Below are 16,187 nucleotides of genomic sequence, written 5' to 3' on the forward strand. Positions count from 1 at the left end.
ATGAAATTCTCAATTGCCTTGCTGTTCTGTTTGGTTGCTGTCGCCATTGCTGCTCCCCAAGAGGCTGAACATGATGAACATGGTGCCCAAATTCTACGCCAGGAAGTCGATAATAATGGTGTGGATAAATACAATTTTGCGTAAGTTTCCAACAACAACGAAAACACAACCGCATTCAGAGGATACTAATTCCTAATTTATTTTATAGCTATGACACCAGTAACGGTATTTCCCGCCAGGAAGCTGGTGAACTGAAAACAACCGATGATGGTTCGGCCATTATAATGCATGGCTCCACCAGCTGGACAGCTCCCGATGGTAAAAAATACGAAATTTCCTTTGTGGCTGATGAATTCGGTTACCATCCAACATTCAAACAACTTTCTTAAGCCGAGATTGGTGGCAGTGCCGAAAGAAATATAGAATCATTTTTGTTTTAATCGTTATTGAAATTTTTTTGTCTAGTATTTTCTTTATTAAATAAATTTTTTGTTATATTTTTAAATATCAATAAATATTCGAGTTGCTATTTAAAGGAATATTTTGTGAAGGTAAAAAAGAGTGGATTGTTTAAAAGGATATATTTTTACGAAGCAGAAAGCAAAGCTTCTTTCTTATAAATGCTTGCAAGGGCAATCAGGAATAAAAGTGCATATAAAAATAGACTTTAATGCAATTTTAAAACCAGTAAGGAGAGTAGTAAAGTCGGACTATATGATACCCTTCACCACTTTGGGTATATTCTACATATGTATCCCAACATGAAATTAAACGAACTTAAATATGTGATCTTTATCTATAAGTGAACCGTCTAATATCAATCCATACACATGACAAATTAGACTAAATTTCATTTCAATCGGGCAGATTTAGAGTCGTTTGGGTAAAATGGGATTAATCAATTTGTGCAAATCGGATGAAATATAGGGACTTTGTTGCACCATTTACATTAAATCGGACGAAAATATATATGAGAGCTATATCTAAATCTGAACCGATTTTCACGAAACTTTATACACATATGCTTAATTCATTACGCTATGCCAAACGTCGTCCAAATCGACATATATACAGGGACTTTGGTACAACATTCACATTAAATCGGACGAAAATATAAATGGAAGGTATATGTAAATATGAACCGATTTTCACGAAACTTACCACTCATCATTCTAGACTCAATTCAGGGTTCGTCCCTGGGCCAAATAAGTGCCTATGCCAAATTTCATCCAATTCGGATCATAAAAACGACCTTTACTTTGTTTACAATTTAACATGGACAGACAGACGGACATGCATAAATCGAAAAGGAACCATGTATGAAGGGTATAAAAAGGTGGTTAAATGGGGATTACCCCCAAAAGGGGGGCGAATATAAATAATGACTGGTTGCGAGATTTGTTACCATATGCGTTTACAAAATACCAAATTGCAGCGAATTGCGTTGAAAAACGCTCTCAAGATCCCCAAAATACCGAAAATTGGGGGTACCCTTATATTGTGGCTACCCGAAAAAAAGGAATTATATTTATATTTTTTAGTGGCGCAATTTGATACCCAATAAAAACCGATTGTACAAAATTTCAACGAATTCAGTTGAAAATGCGTTTAAGAACCCCAAAATATCGAAAATTGGGGGGGGGGGGTACCATTATATAGGGGCTATCCGAAAAAATGGACCTATATTCATAATTTTTCGTGGAGAGATTTGGAACCTATTAGGAAATCAAAATAGAAAAATATGACTAAAACCGCCAAAATACTGAAAATTAGGAACTTTGGTGCACCATTTACATAAAATCGGACGAAAATACATATTTGAGCTATATCTAAATCTGAACCGATTTTCCCGAAACTTACCACTCATCATTGTGGACTCAATTCAGTTCGCTGTGCCAAATTTCGTGCAAATCGAAAGATATAAAGTAACTTTTGTGCACTATTTACCTAAAATCGGACGAAAATATATATAAGAGCTATATCTAAATCTGAACCGATTTTCACGAAATTTGGTACAATTTGTTCTAGACTTAATTTAGTACGCTATGCCAAATTTCGTCCAAATCGAAAGATATATAGGTACTTTGGTACACCATTGACCTAAAATGGGACGAAAATATATATGGGACCTATATCTAAATCTGAACCGATTTTTTCCAATTTCAATAGGGTTCGTTCTTAAGCCAAACATAAATGCGACATGTACTTTGTTTACAATTTAACATGGACAGACATATGGACAAACGGACGGACGGTACGGACGAACACGCATAAATCGACTTAAAATTCTATGCATATTCTCAAAAGGAATCATATGTCTATCTCGATTCCTTTTGCATGTTACAAACATATGTACAAAGACATAATACCCTGTACCACAGTGTGGTGAAGGGTATAAAGAGTAGATTTTTTAAAAAACTAAATAGTACTATATATAATATATGCGGAGATTTAAAATTATATGCATATTTTTTAAAGACTATCAATAATTGTGAATTTTTTAAACCCATTTTTTATGGGTTTAATAAATTTGGTAATAAATTTGTCGTGGTAAAGATGTACACGAGTACTTCGTTGTTTTTTTTTCTATTTTTTTACAAAAATAATAAAATAAAAAATGATATAAATTTTTTGCTGTTAAAGATAAAAGATTACAATGATAAGAGGACATATTTAATATTACCTGCCAAAAAAAATTTTAAAAATAAGTATTTTGTAGCTTCAATTCATTTTTGTTATAAATTGAGAGGGTGTCGAGGTATTTGGTATCAGTCAAGTGTAATCGGCTTGTAATAGAAACAACAGCTCCTCGAAAAAATATATTTTTTAAATTTTCAACCCTTTTTCAAATAAAACAAAAAAAAATGAAATTCTCAATTGTCTTGCTGTTCTGTTTGGTAGCTGCAGCCATTGCTGCTCCCCAAGATGCTGATCATGATGAACATGATGCCCAAATTCTACGCCAAGAAGTCGAAAATAATGGTGTGGATAAATACAATTTTGCGTAAGTTTCCAACAACAGCAACAACATCATAACGGCACTTCGAGGATACTAATTTCAATTTCGTTTTACAGCTATGACACCAGTAACGGTATTTCCCGCCAGGAAGCTGGTGAACTGAAAACCACCGATGATGGTTCGGTCATTATAATGCAAGGCTCCACCAGCTGGACAGCTCCCGATGGTAAAAAATACGAAATTTCCTTTGTGGCTGATGAATTTGGTTACCATCCAACATTCAAACAAATTTCTTAAGCCGAGATTGGTGGCAGTGCCGAATTAATTATAGAATCATTTTTGTTTTAATCGTTATTGAAATCTTGTTATTGAATGTTTTTGTCTAGTATTTTCTTTATAAAATAATTTTTTTGTTATATTTTTAAACATCAGTAAATTTTTGAGGTTTTATTAAAGGAATATTTTGTGAAAATAAAAATGAGTGGATTTTTAAAAGAGTTTTTTAAAGGACTATCCATACGGATTTTTAGAAATTTGTTTAAGCCTGATTAAAAAAATGTTTTTATGAATATGATTTAAAAAAACTAAATCGTGATTTTTTAAATTGAGTTATCAATTTTTTTCTAAGGACTATTAAGAAGAAGAAAAAGATTTTTTAAAAATATTTTAGAGACTAAGCATGGATTTAAAAACAATCGAATGAATATCAATAAGCGTACATATTTTAAAAATATTTTCTAAGAATTACCTAAAAGAGTGGATTACTCTAAACATATTTTCCAAGCATTATCAATTGGCTTGGATTTTCTCGGGACTATCAATAAGCGGCGATTCCTCAAAATGTTTTCGCAAGACTTTCTAATAAGTTCGATTTTTTTAAAAATATTTTCTAATGGCTATCAATAAGCGTGGATTTAAAAAAAATATGACCTATGGTCTATCAGAATATTTTTAAATATTTTCTAAGGACCATCAATAAGCGCTATTGCTTTACAAATAATTTCTAAGGACTATCAATAGGCGTGTATTTGTATCTCGTCTAGATGAGTCGATCTAGACATGTGTGTAGGCTTGGTTCTGTTCAATGAAGACTCCTATTGTTTTTGGTAAAGATCGAATACTTAATTATTGTCGTTTTTCTTGGTCGCTCTAGAGCCGCAATTATGTCCCTAACCTCCCGAATTTTTACATGGAAAAATGGATTGGGCCAATGAATAAGCATGCCTGTTTTGATAAAGATCGGTCATAATTTAGCGGGTCAAATAAACCTGACTTTTGAGTGAAAAAGTACAAAATTTTTATTCTATAGCGTATATATTTACTCCTGAAGGACATAGAGCCTAGAAGTTGATAATATATCCAAGAGGAGTGGTTGGCGTTTAAATTGTATTGTCGTAGGTACTCGGATGTGGGAGTTACACTTAAATATTTACAGGTGCTTTGAAGGTTCCAATTATGGTCAAGGACAACGCCTATAATTTTCGGTGATTATCAGATAATAATTTTGGGATGAAGTGGATCGAAATATTGCCCAGGCTCGGAATAAAAATCCGCAGAAAGATAGAGCTCTGTGGTAGTTGTGTAAGGTATAATATGATCGGCCACGTTCGACTATACTGCTCTACTCACCGGTTTAAAAATAATTTACACGGCCTATCAATAAGCGTTGATTTTTTAATACTTTATATAGACTATCTATAAGAGTGGGGGGTTTAAAAATATTTTCTGATGATTATCAAAAAGGGTGTATTTTTTTAATATTCTCTAGATTTGTTTTAAATATTTATTACAGCGTTTCAATAATCATTGATTCTATTTTAAATATTTTCGATGGAATATCTATGAGTGTGATTAAAACAAAAAAAAAAAAACATTTTCCTAAGCAGTTGACCCATCGAATATTAATTTTAAATTTGAAAATATGTAAAATATTTAGAATCACAAATTGGTATAAATTGTAAAGGCCACTCGTCAAATTGTATCACTCAGCTGTAGTAACTCAACAAACCGACACCATGAAATTCATCATTGTTTTCGCTGCTCTCTTCGCCTTGGCTTTGGCCGCCCCTGCCGATGTTGAAATTGTCAGAAGCGAATCTGAAGTTGGTCCTGAATCTTTCAAATATGTGTAAGTAGTAAACCAAAACAAAAAAATTTAAATAAATAATTAAAGCTAAAAATTATAATTTAATCTAATCACTCGAGAGAATTGGCATATTTAACTAAAAATAATTTGTCCTTCCTACCTTCCAACAGTTCCGAAACCAGTGATGGCAGCAATGTTCAAGCTGAAGGTGAATTGAAAAATGTTGGTACTGAAGTCGAAGCCCTTGCTGTCCGTGGTTCCTACTCCTTCGTTGCCGATGATGGCCAAACCTACACCGTCACCTATGTTGCTGATGAAAATGGTTTCCAACCCCAAGGTGCCCATTTGCCCGTCGCCCCTGAAGCCTAAGTTTTCATTGTTATTTAATTAGTTAATAAAAAAAACGATTTGTTTTTAACAAAAAATATTGATTTGTTATTTTACTAAATATTGGACAAAAATACAGGGAATGAGAAATAAAAAATATATTATCTATAGGAAAGCGTGCATTTTTTAAAGACAAATCTGGATTTATTAGAATATTTCTCTCAAAATCAAACAAAAAAATGCCGTAGATTTTTTAAAGACTTTGTAAAATAATTTTTTCTCGAAATTTTTCTTACATTCGGTACCATTACAGGCCTGGATTTTTTGAGGAATATTTTTCAGGGACTATTTCGGATGTCATTACAGGCGTGATTTTTTTAATGAGAATTTTCAGGTGTTATTGCAAGCAAGGATAGTTTAAAGATTAAACGCCTGAATATTTGCAAAGAATATATATTAGAGACCATCACAGGCGTGGATATTTCAAAGCATTTTTTAGACACCATTACAGTAAAGAATATTTTTCAGGTGTGGATAGTTTAAAGAATATTTTTTAAGGACAACCACAGGCATTGAATGTTCAGGGACAATTACAGGCGTTGGTTTTTTTATTTTGAAACATACTCTTTCAGTGACAATGGCAGGAATGCATTTGATTAAGAATATTTTTCAGGTAAAATTTTTAAAAGAATAGCTTCACAGAGACCATCACAAGCGTTGACTGTTAAAAATAATATTTTAAAGTACAAATGAAACCAAAACAGGGTATTTTTTTGGACATTTTGTCGGTTATTTTTAAGCCACCAAAATTATAAAAAACAAGTATAGGAATAGTTACGTTCGGAACTGTAACATGAATGCAAATTACTGGTCGGGTTTCATTCTGGTTTTCAAACTTGACCCAACTCTATACAACAGTAGTGATGGTTCTACTCATTACACAAGCAGCACAAATTGGTATAAATTGTAAACGCCACTCGTCGAATTGTATTACTCAGCTGTAGTAGCTCCACAAACCGACACCATGAAATTCATCATTTTTATCGTAGTCCTCGTCGCCTTGAAGTTGGCCGCCTATGCCGTGAAGTGGGTCATGAAGCATTCAAATATGTGTAAGTAGTAAACCAAAAAATAGAAGTAAATAATTTAAACTAAAAATTATAATTTAATCTAATCACTGGAGAGAATTGGCGTGTTTAACTAAAAATAATTTGTCCTTCCTTCTAACAGTGCCGAAACTAGAGATGCCAGAAATCTTCAAGCTGAAGGTGAATTGAAAAATGTTGGTACTGAAGTCGAAGCCCTTGCTGTCCGTGGTTCCTACTCCTTCGTTGCTGATGATGGCCAAACATACACCGTCACCTATGTTGCTGATGAAAATGGTTTTCAACCCCAAGGTGCCCATTTGCCCGTCGCGACGCGTCGCCCCTGAAGCCTAAGTTTTCCTTGTTATTTAATTAGTTAATAAAAAAGTTTTGTTTTAAAAAAGAAATTATTTGTTATTTTACTAAATATTGGACTTACATACATGCAGGGGATGAGAAACAAAATAATATATTTTGTATAGGAAAGCGTGAATTTTTTTTATAATCTGGATTTAATAGATTTTGTTTCTCAAAACCAAAAAATGCCTATATTCTTTTCAATAATATTTTACTGTACCATCACTGTCGTAGATTTTTTATACACGAAATTTTCCTTACATTCAGTACCATTACATGCCTGGATTTTTTGAGGAATATTTTTCAGGGACCATTTCGGAGATCATTACTGGCGTGAATTTTTTAATGAGAATATTCAGGTGTCATTGCATGCATGTATAGTTTAAAGAATATGTTTCAGGGATCATTAAGGGCCTGGATTTTTTCAAAGAATATATATTAGAGACCATCACAGGCGTGGATATTTCAAAGTCGTGGATATTTTCAAGGACCACCACAGTGGATTGTTTAAATAATATGTTTCAGGGACCCCTAAGTGTGGATTGTTTAATGAATATTTTTCAGGGACAATTACAGGCGTGGGTTTTTTATTTTGAAAAATACTCTTTCAGTAACCATGACAGTAATGCATTTGTTTAAGAATATATTTCAGGTACCATTTTTAAAAGAATAGTTTTTCAGAGACCATCACAAGCGTTGACTGTTAAAAAATAATATTTTTAAAGAACAAATGAAACCAAAACAGGCGATTGTTTTTTTGTACATTTTGTCGGCTATTTTTAAGCCACCAAAATTATAAAAAAAACAAATCGGATCATAAATGCGACCTGTACTTTGTTTACAATTTAACATCTACAGACGGACGGACAGAGGGACGGACGGACGGACATGCATAAATCGACTCAGAAAGTGATTCTATGCATATTCTCAAAAGGAACCATGGGTCTATCTCGATTCCTTTTGCCTGTTACAAACATATGCACAAAGACATAATACCCTGTACCACAGTGTGGTGAAGGGTATAACAAGTATAGGAGTAGCTACGTTCGGAACTGTAACATGGAGGCTATATCATTGTAAATTTTCCACTAGTAATTTATCTATGCTCTGTGACAATTACCATAGTTGGTAAGAACTATGTTATGGGCATGGTGACTAAATGGATAAACACTGATAATTATAAAGATATCTATATATATAAAAATGAATTGCTGTTCGTTAGTCTCGCTAAAACTCGAGAACGGCTGAACGGATTTTTCTGATCTTAGTCTTGAAATGTTCGTGGAGCTTCAGGGAAGGTTTAAAAACCGCAAAAAATTTGCAAAAAAAAAATATTATGAAAAAAAAAATATTTTGAAAACAAATATTCATTTTTCAAATATTGAAAATTTTCAAAATATTTTATTTTATTCAATTGACATTGTAATGAAACTTTTTTTCTAAGAATGCAAAACAATAATTGAGAAGTATACGCGATCATTGTATGTACACGTCTTCCATGAAATTCACGTATATTTTGGGACAAATGCAAGGATGAAAATCTGAAGATTCAGAAAAGAGTTCTGATTCTAAGACACATGCCCTAGATTATTCTTCTTGAAAATAATAATAATAGGAACATAGGAACATGTTGTTATTGAAGTACCTAAAATGTACCATTATATGGTGGAAAACGGGGGGTAAGAACTTCAACATACTGAAAATTAAACGGGAAATATGTATTGCGCCTTTTTATTACATTAAGCCAAATCCATGATCCATCCATTCCGTCAAATTCTTTACAAAACCGAAAATGGCGTGGGACCCGTATGTAGGAGCTATACAAAATTTGGTCCTGAATAGAAATGTTTCCGCAAATGTGTTTTACCCTTTCAATATCACGGAATGATATATGATATGAATGACATACGATACTACAATGGGTATGGATATATACTAATACCACATGAGAAAATACCGAACAATAAGAGTATATCATTATATGTATATCAATATATAGGGCTACCCGGACCAATTTGCACCAATATTGATAATTTTTTGTAAACAGGTTTTCTTCATCCAAAATAAAACATTACAGCACTTCGGCTGAAACACTCCCTAAAATACCGAACTCCTCAAAGTACCGAATATTGTGGGTACCCTAAAGATTTAACCAATATTGACAATTTCAGTACGATTCATTCTACCGAATACACAACCAAACGTGCCCAAATCCCCCACAGTATCGAAAAAGGTGGATTACTATTACATGGGGGATATTTGAAAGCTTGGGCGAACATAACATTGCAGCCAAATACCGGATATTAAGGAATGCCGTTAAATGGGGATATCCGAATACTTGAGTCAATATGGAAAATTCTAATTAGGGAGAATTTCTGCCCAATAAGTATCCCTAATATTAGGTTTGGGAAAAAGAAATCCATTAGACCGGTGGAACGATCGAATTTTACAGGTATGTCGTAACATCGTCCAGGAGCTAAAAATTAAACCATTCAGACAAAGCTGGATTCAAAAAGAAGCTCAATTTTTGGGTGCCTCACCAATTAACAGAAAAAATGGAATGGATCGAATTTCCATCTGCGAAGCCTTGACCAAACGGAATGAGATACTCTAATTTTTATAAACGGATGGTGACTGGAAATGAGAAATGGATCACATACGATAACCCTATGCAAAAAAGATTGTGGTCAAAGAGCGGTGAAGCACCTCAAACGGTGACCAAACCAGGACTAACGACCAGGAAGGTTCGGCTATGCATTTGGTGGGACTGGAAGGGGATTGTATATTATGAGTTGCTTTCATATGGCCAAACGCTAAATTCTGATCTCTACTGCCAACAACTGTACCGTTTGAAGATAGCAATTGACCAGAATTGGCCAACAGGGGAGGTGTCGTGTTTCACCAGGACAACGCTAAGCCATCTTATGAGTAATACAAATGTATGTGCAAATATAAAATTTATATCTTAAATCGTGGAGGGAGCAACAAAACTCACTCATAAACATCAAATTCAGTTTTGTAATGTTACCCTATGTGTGCTCTGATAAATATCAAGATGTTACAAAAATATATACAAATCACCTTATGATGGAGGGTATAAAAACAACCTAAACTGCCGAAAATTATACATCAACAATATTGTTAGGCAAGACAACGTTTGCCGGGCCCGCTAGTAATGAATAATTTTTGTTTCTTTTTTTTCTGCACGAATATTGATCAAAAACCGTATACTCTTTAAAATGCAAATTACTGATCAGGTTTCATTCTGGTTTCAAACTTGACCCAACTCTATACAACAATAGTGATGGTTCTACTCATTACACAAGCAGTTGACCCGTGGAATATAAATTTTAAATTTAAAAATATGTAAAATATTTAGAATCACAAAATTGGTATAAATTGTAAACGACACTAGTCGAATTGTATCACTCAGCTGTAGTAACTCAACAAACCGACACCATGAAATTCATCATTGTTTTCGCTGCTCTCTTCGCCTTGGCTTTGGCCGCCCCTGCCGATGTTGAAATTGTCAGAAGCGAATCTGAAGTTGGTCCTGAATCTTTCAAATATGTGTAAGTAGTAAACCAAAACAAAAAATTTAAATAAATAATTTAAACTAAAAATTATAATTTAATTTAATCACTCGAGAGAATTGGCATATTTAACTAAAAATAATTTTTCGTTCCAACAGTTCCGAAACCAGTGATGGCAGCAATGTTCAAGCTGAAGGTGAATTGAAAAATGTTGGTACTGAAGTCGAAGCCCTTGCTGTCCGTGGTTCCTACTCCTTCGTCGCCGATGATGGCCAAACCTACACCGTCACCTATGTTGCTGATGAAAATGGTTTCCAACCCCAAGGTGCCCATTTACCCGTTGCCCCTGAAGCCTAAGTTGTCCTTGTTATATAATTAGTTAATAAAAATGTTGTTATTAACAAAATAAAATTGATTTGTTATTTTACTAAATATTGGACATAAATACATGCAGGGGATGAGAAACCCTAATTTTTCAAAGACTAATCTGGATTTATTAGAATTTGTTTCTAAAACCATAAAATGCCTATATTTTTTTAAATAATATTTTCCGGTACCATTTTATATACTGTAGATTTTTTATACACGGAATTTTTCTTACATTCGGTACCATTACAAGCCAAGATTTGTTGAGGAATATATTTCAGGGACCATTTCGGAGGTCATTAAATGCATGGATTTTTTAATGAGAATGTTCAGGTGTCATTGCATGCATGGATAGTTTAAAGAATATGTTTTAGGGATCATTGAAGGCCTGGATTTTTTCAAAGAATATATATTAGAGACCATCACAGGCGTGGAAATTTCAAAGAATTTTTTAGACCCTATTAGAATATGAAATAATATTTTTCAAGGACCACCACAGGTGTGGATTGTTTAAAGAATATTTTTAAAGGACAACCATAGGCATTGAATTTTAAACAATATTTTTATAGGACAACCACAGGCATTGAATGTTTAAACAATGTTTTTCCAGGACCACCACTGGCGTGGATTGTGGCATTTTTATAGAACTATTTTTTGGCACCAATAATGGCCTTTATTTTTTATAGAATGTTTATTCAGGGACCACCTCAGTCGATGATGTCTGTAAATATATTTCTCAGAAACCGTTACAGTCGTGGATATTTTTAAGGACCACCACAGTGGATTGTTTAAATAATGTGTTTCAGGGACCCCTAAGTGTGGATTGTTTAATGAATATTTTTCAGGGACAATTACAGGCGAGGTTTTTTTAAATACTCAGAGACCATGACAGTAATGCATTTGTTTAAGAATATTTTTCAGGTACCATTTTGAAAAGAATAGTTTTTCAGAGACCATCACAAGCGTTGACTGTTAAAAAATAATATTTTTAAAGAAAAATGAAACTCAAACAGGGGATTATTTTTTGGACATTTTGTCGGCTTTGAAAATTTTAAATTTAATTCGCATATGCAAGTTTCGCATCAGGGCGGAATAAATACAAGTTATCAACGTAGACCTTTGTAAAGCCACATAGCCCAATATGCCTGATGAGCCGCTTAACCAACGGCGAAACACGTCGCATAATGGTGGGTACGTAGGTTCTTCTCCTGGCTTTCCTTTTCATTGCAAAACTTAGATCATCAAGCTCGACTCAAAAGGGTATAAATAATCACTTAAAATTACTTTGAAATTATCACTGCCTTACAAGGCAAAATTCAAATAACAAAAAAAAAAAAAACAAGTAAATGAGTAGTTACGTTCGGAACTGTAACATGGAGGCTATATCATTGTAAATTTTCCACTAATAATTTATCTATCCTCTGTAAAAATTACCATAGTTGGTAAGAACTATGGTAAGAACAAGAAACATGACCTATGTTAAGATAAAGATATAATGAATAACTTTTGTTTGTTTTTTCGGCACGAATATTGATCAAAAACCGTGTACTCTTTAAAATGCAAATTACTGATCAGGTTTCATTCTGGTTTTCAAACTTGACCCAACTCTATACTACAATAGTGATGGTTCTACTCATTACACAAGCAGTTGACCCATCGAATATAAATTTTAAATTTGAAAATATGTAAAATATTTAGAATGACAAAATTGGTATAAATTGTAAACGCCACTCGACGAATTGTATCACTCAGCTGTAGTAACTCAACAAACCGACACCATGAAATTCATCATTGTTTTCGCTGCCCTCTTCGCCTTGGCTTTGGCCGCCCCTGCCGATGTTGAAATTGTCAGAAGCGAATCTGAAGTTGGTCCTGAATCTTTCAAATATGTGTAAGTAGTAAACCAAAAAAAAAAAAATATATAAATAAATAATTTAAACTAAAAATTATAATTTAATCTAATCACTCGGGAGAATTGGTATATTTAACTAAAATAATTCATACTTCCTTCTTTCCTTCCAACAGTTCCGAAACCAGTGATGGCAGCAATGTGCAAGCTGAAGGTGAATTGAAAAATGTTGGTACTGAAGTCGAAGCCCTTGCTGTCCGTGGTTCCTACTCCTTCGTTGCTGATGATGGCCAAACTTACACCGTCACCTATGTTGCTGATGAAAATGGTTTCCAACCCCAAGGTGCCCATTTGCCCGTTGCCCCTGAAGCCTAAGTTGTAGTTGTTATTTAATTAGTTAATAAAAAAAGTTTTGTTTTTAACAAAAGAAAATCAATTTGTTATTGTACTTACATACAGGGGAAGATAAATAAGAAAATATATTATGCATGAGAAATATTTTCCAGGGACCAATCAAGAATGAAATCGTTAAATATTGATAGGGTCAATTACGGTCGTGGATTTTCTAAAGCATATTTTTCGGTTTCGGTCCATTACAGGCGTAAATATTTTACTGAATATGTTCAGGTGCCATTATATGCATGGACTGTTTAAAGAATATTTTTCAAAGGAATTTCTCAAGGAATATTTGTCTATATGGTGGATTATCTAAAGAATATTTTTAAGTGTTCATTACAGGCGTGGATTTTTTGAAGAATATTTTGAGGGGCCATTACTAATTCAGATTTTTTTTAAATATCTTTATTTCCAAGAAACACCACATGCGTGAGTTATAAAAATCATGTTTTGTCCAGGGACCCTCAAGCGTGGATTTGTTAAGAATATTTTTATGTGCCATTAAATGCATGGATACTTTAAAGAATTTTATTCAGGCACCATTACAGGCCTGGATTTTTTGTGATTTTTTTTAGTACTCAAAATTATTGTTTTCTCGGGAGCAAAGAAAACACTAAATTGTAAATGTTGACAACACAATATAATCTTAAGTTTTGCTTCCTTCTATTAACACTCTTCATAATTATAACGTTTATAAAATAGATGCTCAATAAATTAAACCTTAAACAATGAAGAATCATTTTCTGTGAACATTGCATGCGTGGTTCGTTCTAAGAAATATTTTCAGGGACCATTATATATCTGGATTTTTTCAAGACTATTTTTCAGCGACCATTTTTATACCGTACACAACAATGTTGTCAGGGTATTATAGCTTTGTGCAGCCCCAAGTGTTTGTAACGCTGAGAAATATTGGTCCTAGACCCACCTTATACCGATCGTCATATTTCGACTAGCTGAGTCAATCTAGGCATGTGCGTCCGTCCGTCCCCTGTCCATTATAATTTGTAAACACGATAGAGGCCACAATTATGGACCAATCTTCATGAAATTTTTCATGCAGGGTGGGTTCTGGCCAATAAAGACCCTATTGTTTTTTGTAAAGATCGGTTCATATTTAGGGGATGAAATGGACCAAAAACTTTATTTTTGTATGGAGCGACCAGAAGGACGCTCCAGTGCCGCAATTATGGCTCGAACATCACGAAATGTCACATGGAGAAGGGGATGTGGACAAAGAATGAGCATGTCCTTTTTTGATAAAGATCGGTCAATATTTAGTGGGTTAAAGTGGTTCTATTCTTTGGCGTTAAATATATACGCCTGTAAGATATAGACCCGAGAAGTTGATAGTATATCCAAGAGGAGTGGTTGACCTTTAAATTGATACCAATTATATTGTCGTATATACTTGGATGTGGGAGTTTCACGTAAATATTTACAGGTGTCTCGTAATCAGATATTATTTAGTAATCCAGTACCACACTGGAGGACGGAAATATAGCGCTGATCGATTTGAAATGTTCCATGAGTTTTCAGTTATGGTCAAGGACAACGCCTACAATTTTCGGTGATGATAAGATAATAATTTTGGCATGAAATGGGCCGAAAACTTAATTTGTTTTTTTTTTTTTTTTGATCGTCCTATAGGCCACAATTATAAACCGAACATCACAACACAACCCACGATGAAGGGAATTTGGACAAGTAATTAAAAGGACTGTACTGAATATTAGTAATATTCCTAAAATGTGTCAGTGTAAGGAAGAGGTGCTGTATGTCGCGAATTATAGTCCAGACTCGTATGGTCGGCCCCGTCCACCACAGGCATGGATTGGTTGAAGAATATTTTTCAAGGACCACTACAGGCCTGGAATGTTTAAAGAATATTTTTAAAGGACCACTACAGGCGTGGAATGTTTAAAGAATATTTAAACGGGGATTATTTTATGGACAGACAAACAACGGTTTTTTTTTAAATATATATTATTCATTTAACCGATTTTTTAAACGCCCAGGAAAAAACGTCTAATACCGAGACACAACATTAATAGATAGACAATGAAATGATAACTTTCGCGACGTCAGTATGAAACCAGATCAGTGTTTGCACCAGGTCAGTATAATCACCACACCGTTTTGTTTTTCTTCATATCATCAACGTTCATGTGTGTCATTATCATGCCATCAACTTAAACTATTTTTTTTTTTTTTTTTTTTTTTTGCAAATTCTGGTTTTAGATGACGATTTTATTCATGACGATCATTCTTTCCATCTTCGAAAATATGCAAAATATTTTGAATCACATCTCAAATTGGTATAAATGTTGAACGCCACTCGTCGAATTGTATCACTCAGCTGTAGTAACTCAATAAACCGACACCATGAAATTCATCATTGTCTTCGCTGCCCTCTTCGCCTTGGCTTTGGCCGCCCCCGCTGATGTTGAAATCGTCAGAAGCGAATCTGAAGTTGGACCTGAATCTTTCAAATATGTGTAAGTAGAAGAAATAATTACAATTAAATGTAATCTCTCGAAAGGTTTGGCATATTCAACTAAAAATAATTTTTCCTTCCTTCCAACAGTTCCGAAACCAGTGATGGCAGCAAAGCTGAAGCTGAAGGTAAATTGAACTACATCGGTACCGAACAAGAAGCCATTGCTGTCCGTGGTTCCTACTCCTTCGTTGCTGATGATGGCCAAACCTACACCGTCACCTATGTCGCTGATGAAAATGGTTTCCAACCCCAAGGTGCCCATTTGCCCGTTGCCCCTGAAGCCTAAGTTGTCGTTGTTATTTAATTAGTTAATAAAAAATGTTTTGTTTTTAACAAAAAAAAAACACCGATTTGTTATTTTATCAAATATTGGACTTACATGCAGGGGATGAAAAATATAAAATAAATTTTGTATAGGAAAGCGTGAATTTGTTAGAATATGTTGCCTATACATTTGCCGGCATGTATTTTTAAATAGAGACCATGACAAGAGTGCATTTGTTTAAGAATATTTTCAGGTACCATTTTGAGAAGAATATTTTATCAGAGATCATCACAAGAGTTTACTGTTAAAAAATAATATTTTCAAGAACCAATGAAACCAAAACAAGCGATTATTTTATGGATATTTTATCGGCTCTTTTGAAGCTACCAAAATTATAAAAAACAAGTGATAGCGTCGTTAGGTTCGGGACTGTAATCTGCAGGCTATATCATTGTAAATTCAAA

At 33.9% G+C, this 16,187-nt stretch overlaps 6 protein-coding genes across 7 annotated transcripts; all 6 read left to right on the forward strand.

Moving 5' to 3' along the window:
• LOC133330441 (endocuticle structural protein SgAbd-6-like) lies at positions 1–389 on the forward strand. The gene is made up of 2 exons (XM_061538876.1): positions 1–140; positions 209–389. The coding sequence occupies exons 1-2, from the start codon at positions 1–3 to the stop codon at positions 387–389; spliced, it is 321 nt and encodes a 106-aa protein (XP_061394860.1).
• Positions 390–2,864: 2,475 nt separating this feature from the next.
• Positions 2,865–5,414, forward strand: LOC133330442 (larval cuticle protein 65Ag1-like). Of its 2 annotated transcripts, none has more exons than XM_061538878.1 (2): positions 2,865–3,004; positions 5,216–5,414. In XM_061538878.1, exons 1-2 carry the CDS (start codon positions 2,865–2,867, stop codon positions 5,412–5,414), a joined length of 339 nt encoding a protein of 112 aa, XP_061394862.1. The 2 variants fall into 2 exon arrangements, with proteins under 2 accessions (XP_061394862.1, XP_061394861.1); XM_061538877.1 differs by lacking the exon at positions 5,216–5,414 and adding an exon at positions 3,076–3,256.
• A 982-nt stretch (positions 5,415–6,396) lies between these two features.
• LOC133330446 (larval cuticle protein 65Ag1-like) lies at positions 6,397–6,804 on the forward strand. The gene is made up of 2 exons (XM_061538881.1): positions 6,397–6,458; positions 6,603–6,804. Exons 1-2 carry the CDS (start codon positions 6,397–6,399, stop codon positions 6,802–6,804), a joined length of 264 nt encoding a protein of 87 aa, XP_061394865.1.
• Positions 6,805–10,260: 3,456 nt separating this feature from the next.
• Positions 10,261–10,704, forward strand: LOC133330467 (larval cuticle protein 65Ag1-like). The gene is made up of 2 exons (XM_061538905.1): positions 10,261–10,386; positions 10,506–10,704. The coding sequence occupies exons 1-2, from the start codon at positions 10,274–10,276 to the stop codon at positions 10,702–10,704; spliced, it is 312 nt and encodes a 103-aa protein (XP_061394889.1). The 5' UTR covers positions 10,261–10,273.
• Positions 10,705–12,491: 1,787 nt separating this feature from the next.
• LOC133330433 (larval cuticle protein 65Ag1-like) lies at positions 12,492–12,937 on the forward strand. Its single transcript, XM_061538866.1, has 2 exons — positions 12,492–12,604; positions 12,739–12,937. The coding sequence occupies exons 1-2, from the start codon at positions 12,492–12,494 to the stop codon at positions 12,935–12,937; spliced, it is 312 nt and encodes a 103-aa protein (XP_061394850.1).
• A 2,406-nt stretch (positions 12,938–15,343) lies between these two features.
• Positions 15,344–15,744, forward strand: LOC133330471 (larval cuticle protein 65Ag1-like). The gene is made up of 2 exons (XM_061538908.1): positions 15,344–15,456; positions 15,546–15,744. Exons 1-2 carry the CDS (start codon positions 15,344–15,346, stop codon positions 15,742–15,744), a joined length of 312 nt encoding a protein of 103 aa, XP_061394892.1.
• The last annotated feature ends 443 nt before the right edge of the window (positions 15,745–16,187 follow it).

The sequence above is a fragment of the Musca vetustissima genome, unplaced genomic scaffold, assembly GCF_032173495.1.
Source record: "Musca vetustissima isolate MV318-11 ecotype Yass unplaced genomic scaffold, APGP_CSIRO_Mvet_v1 utg10841, whole genome shotgun sequence".
Lineage (NCBI taxonomy): Eukaryota > Metazoa > Arthropoda > Insecta > Diptera > Muscidae > Musca > Musca vetustissima.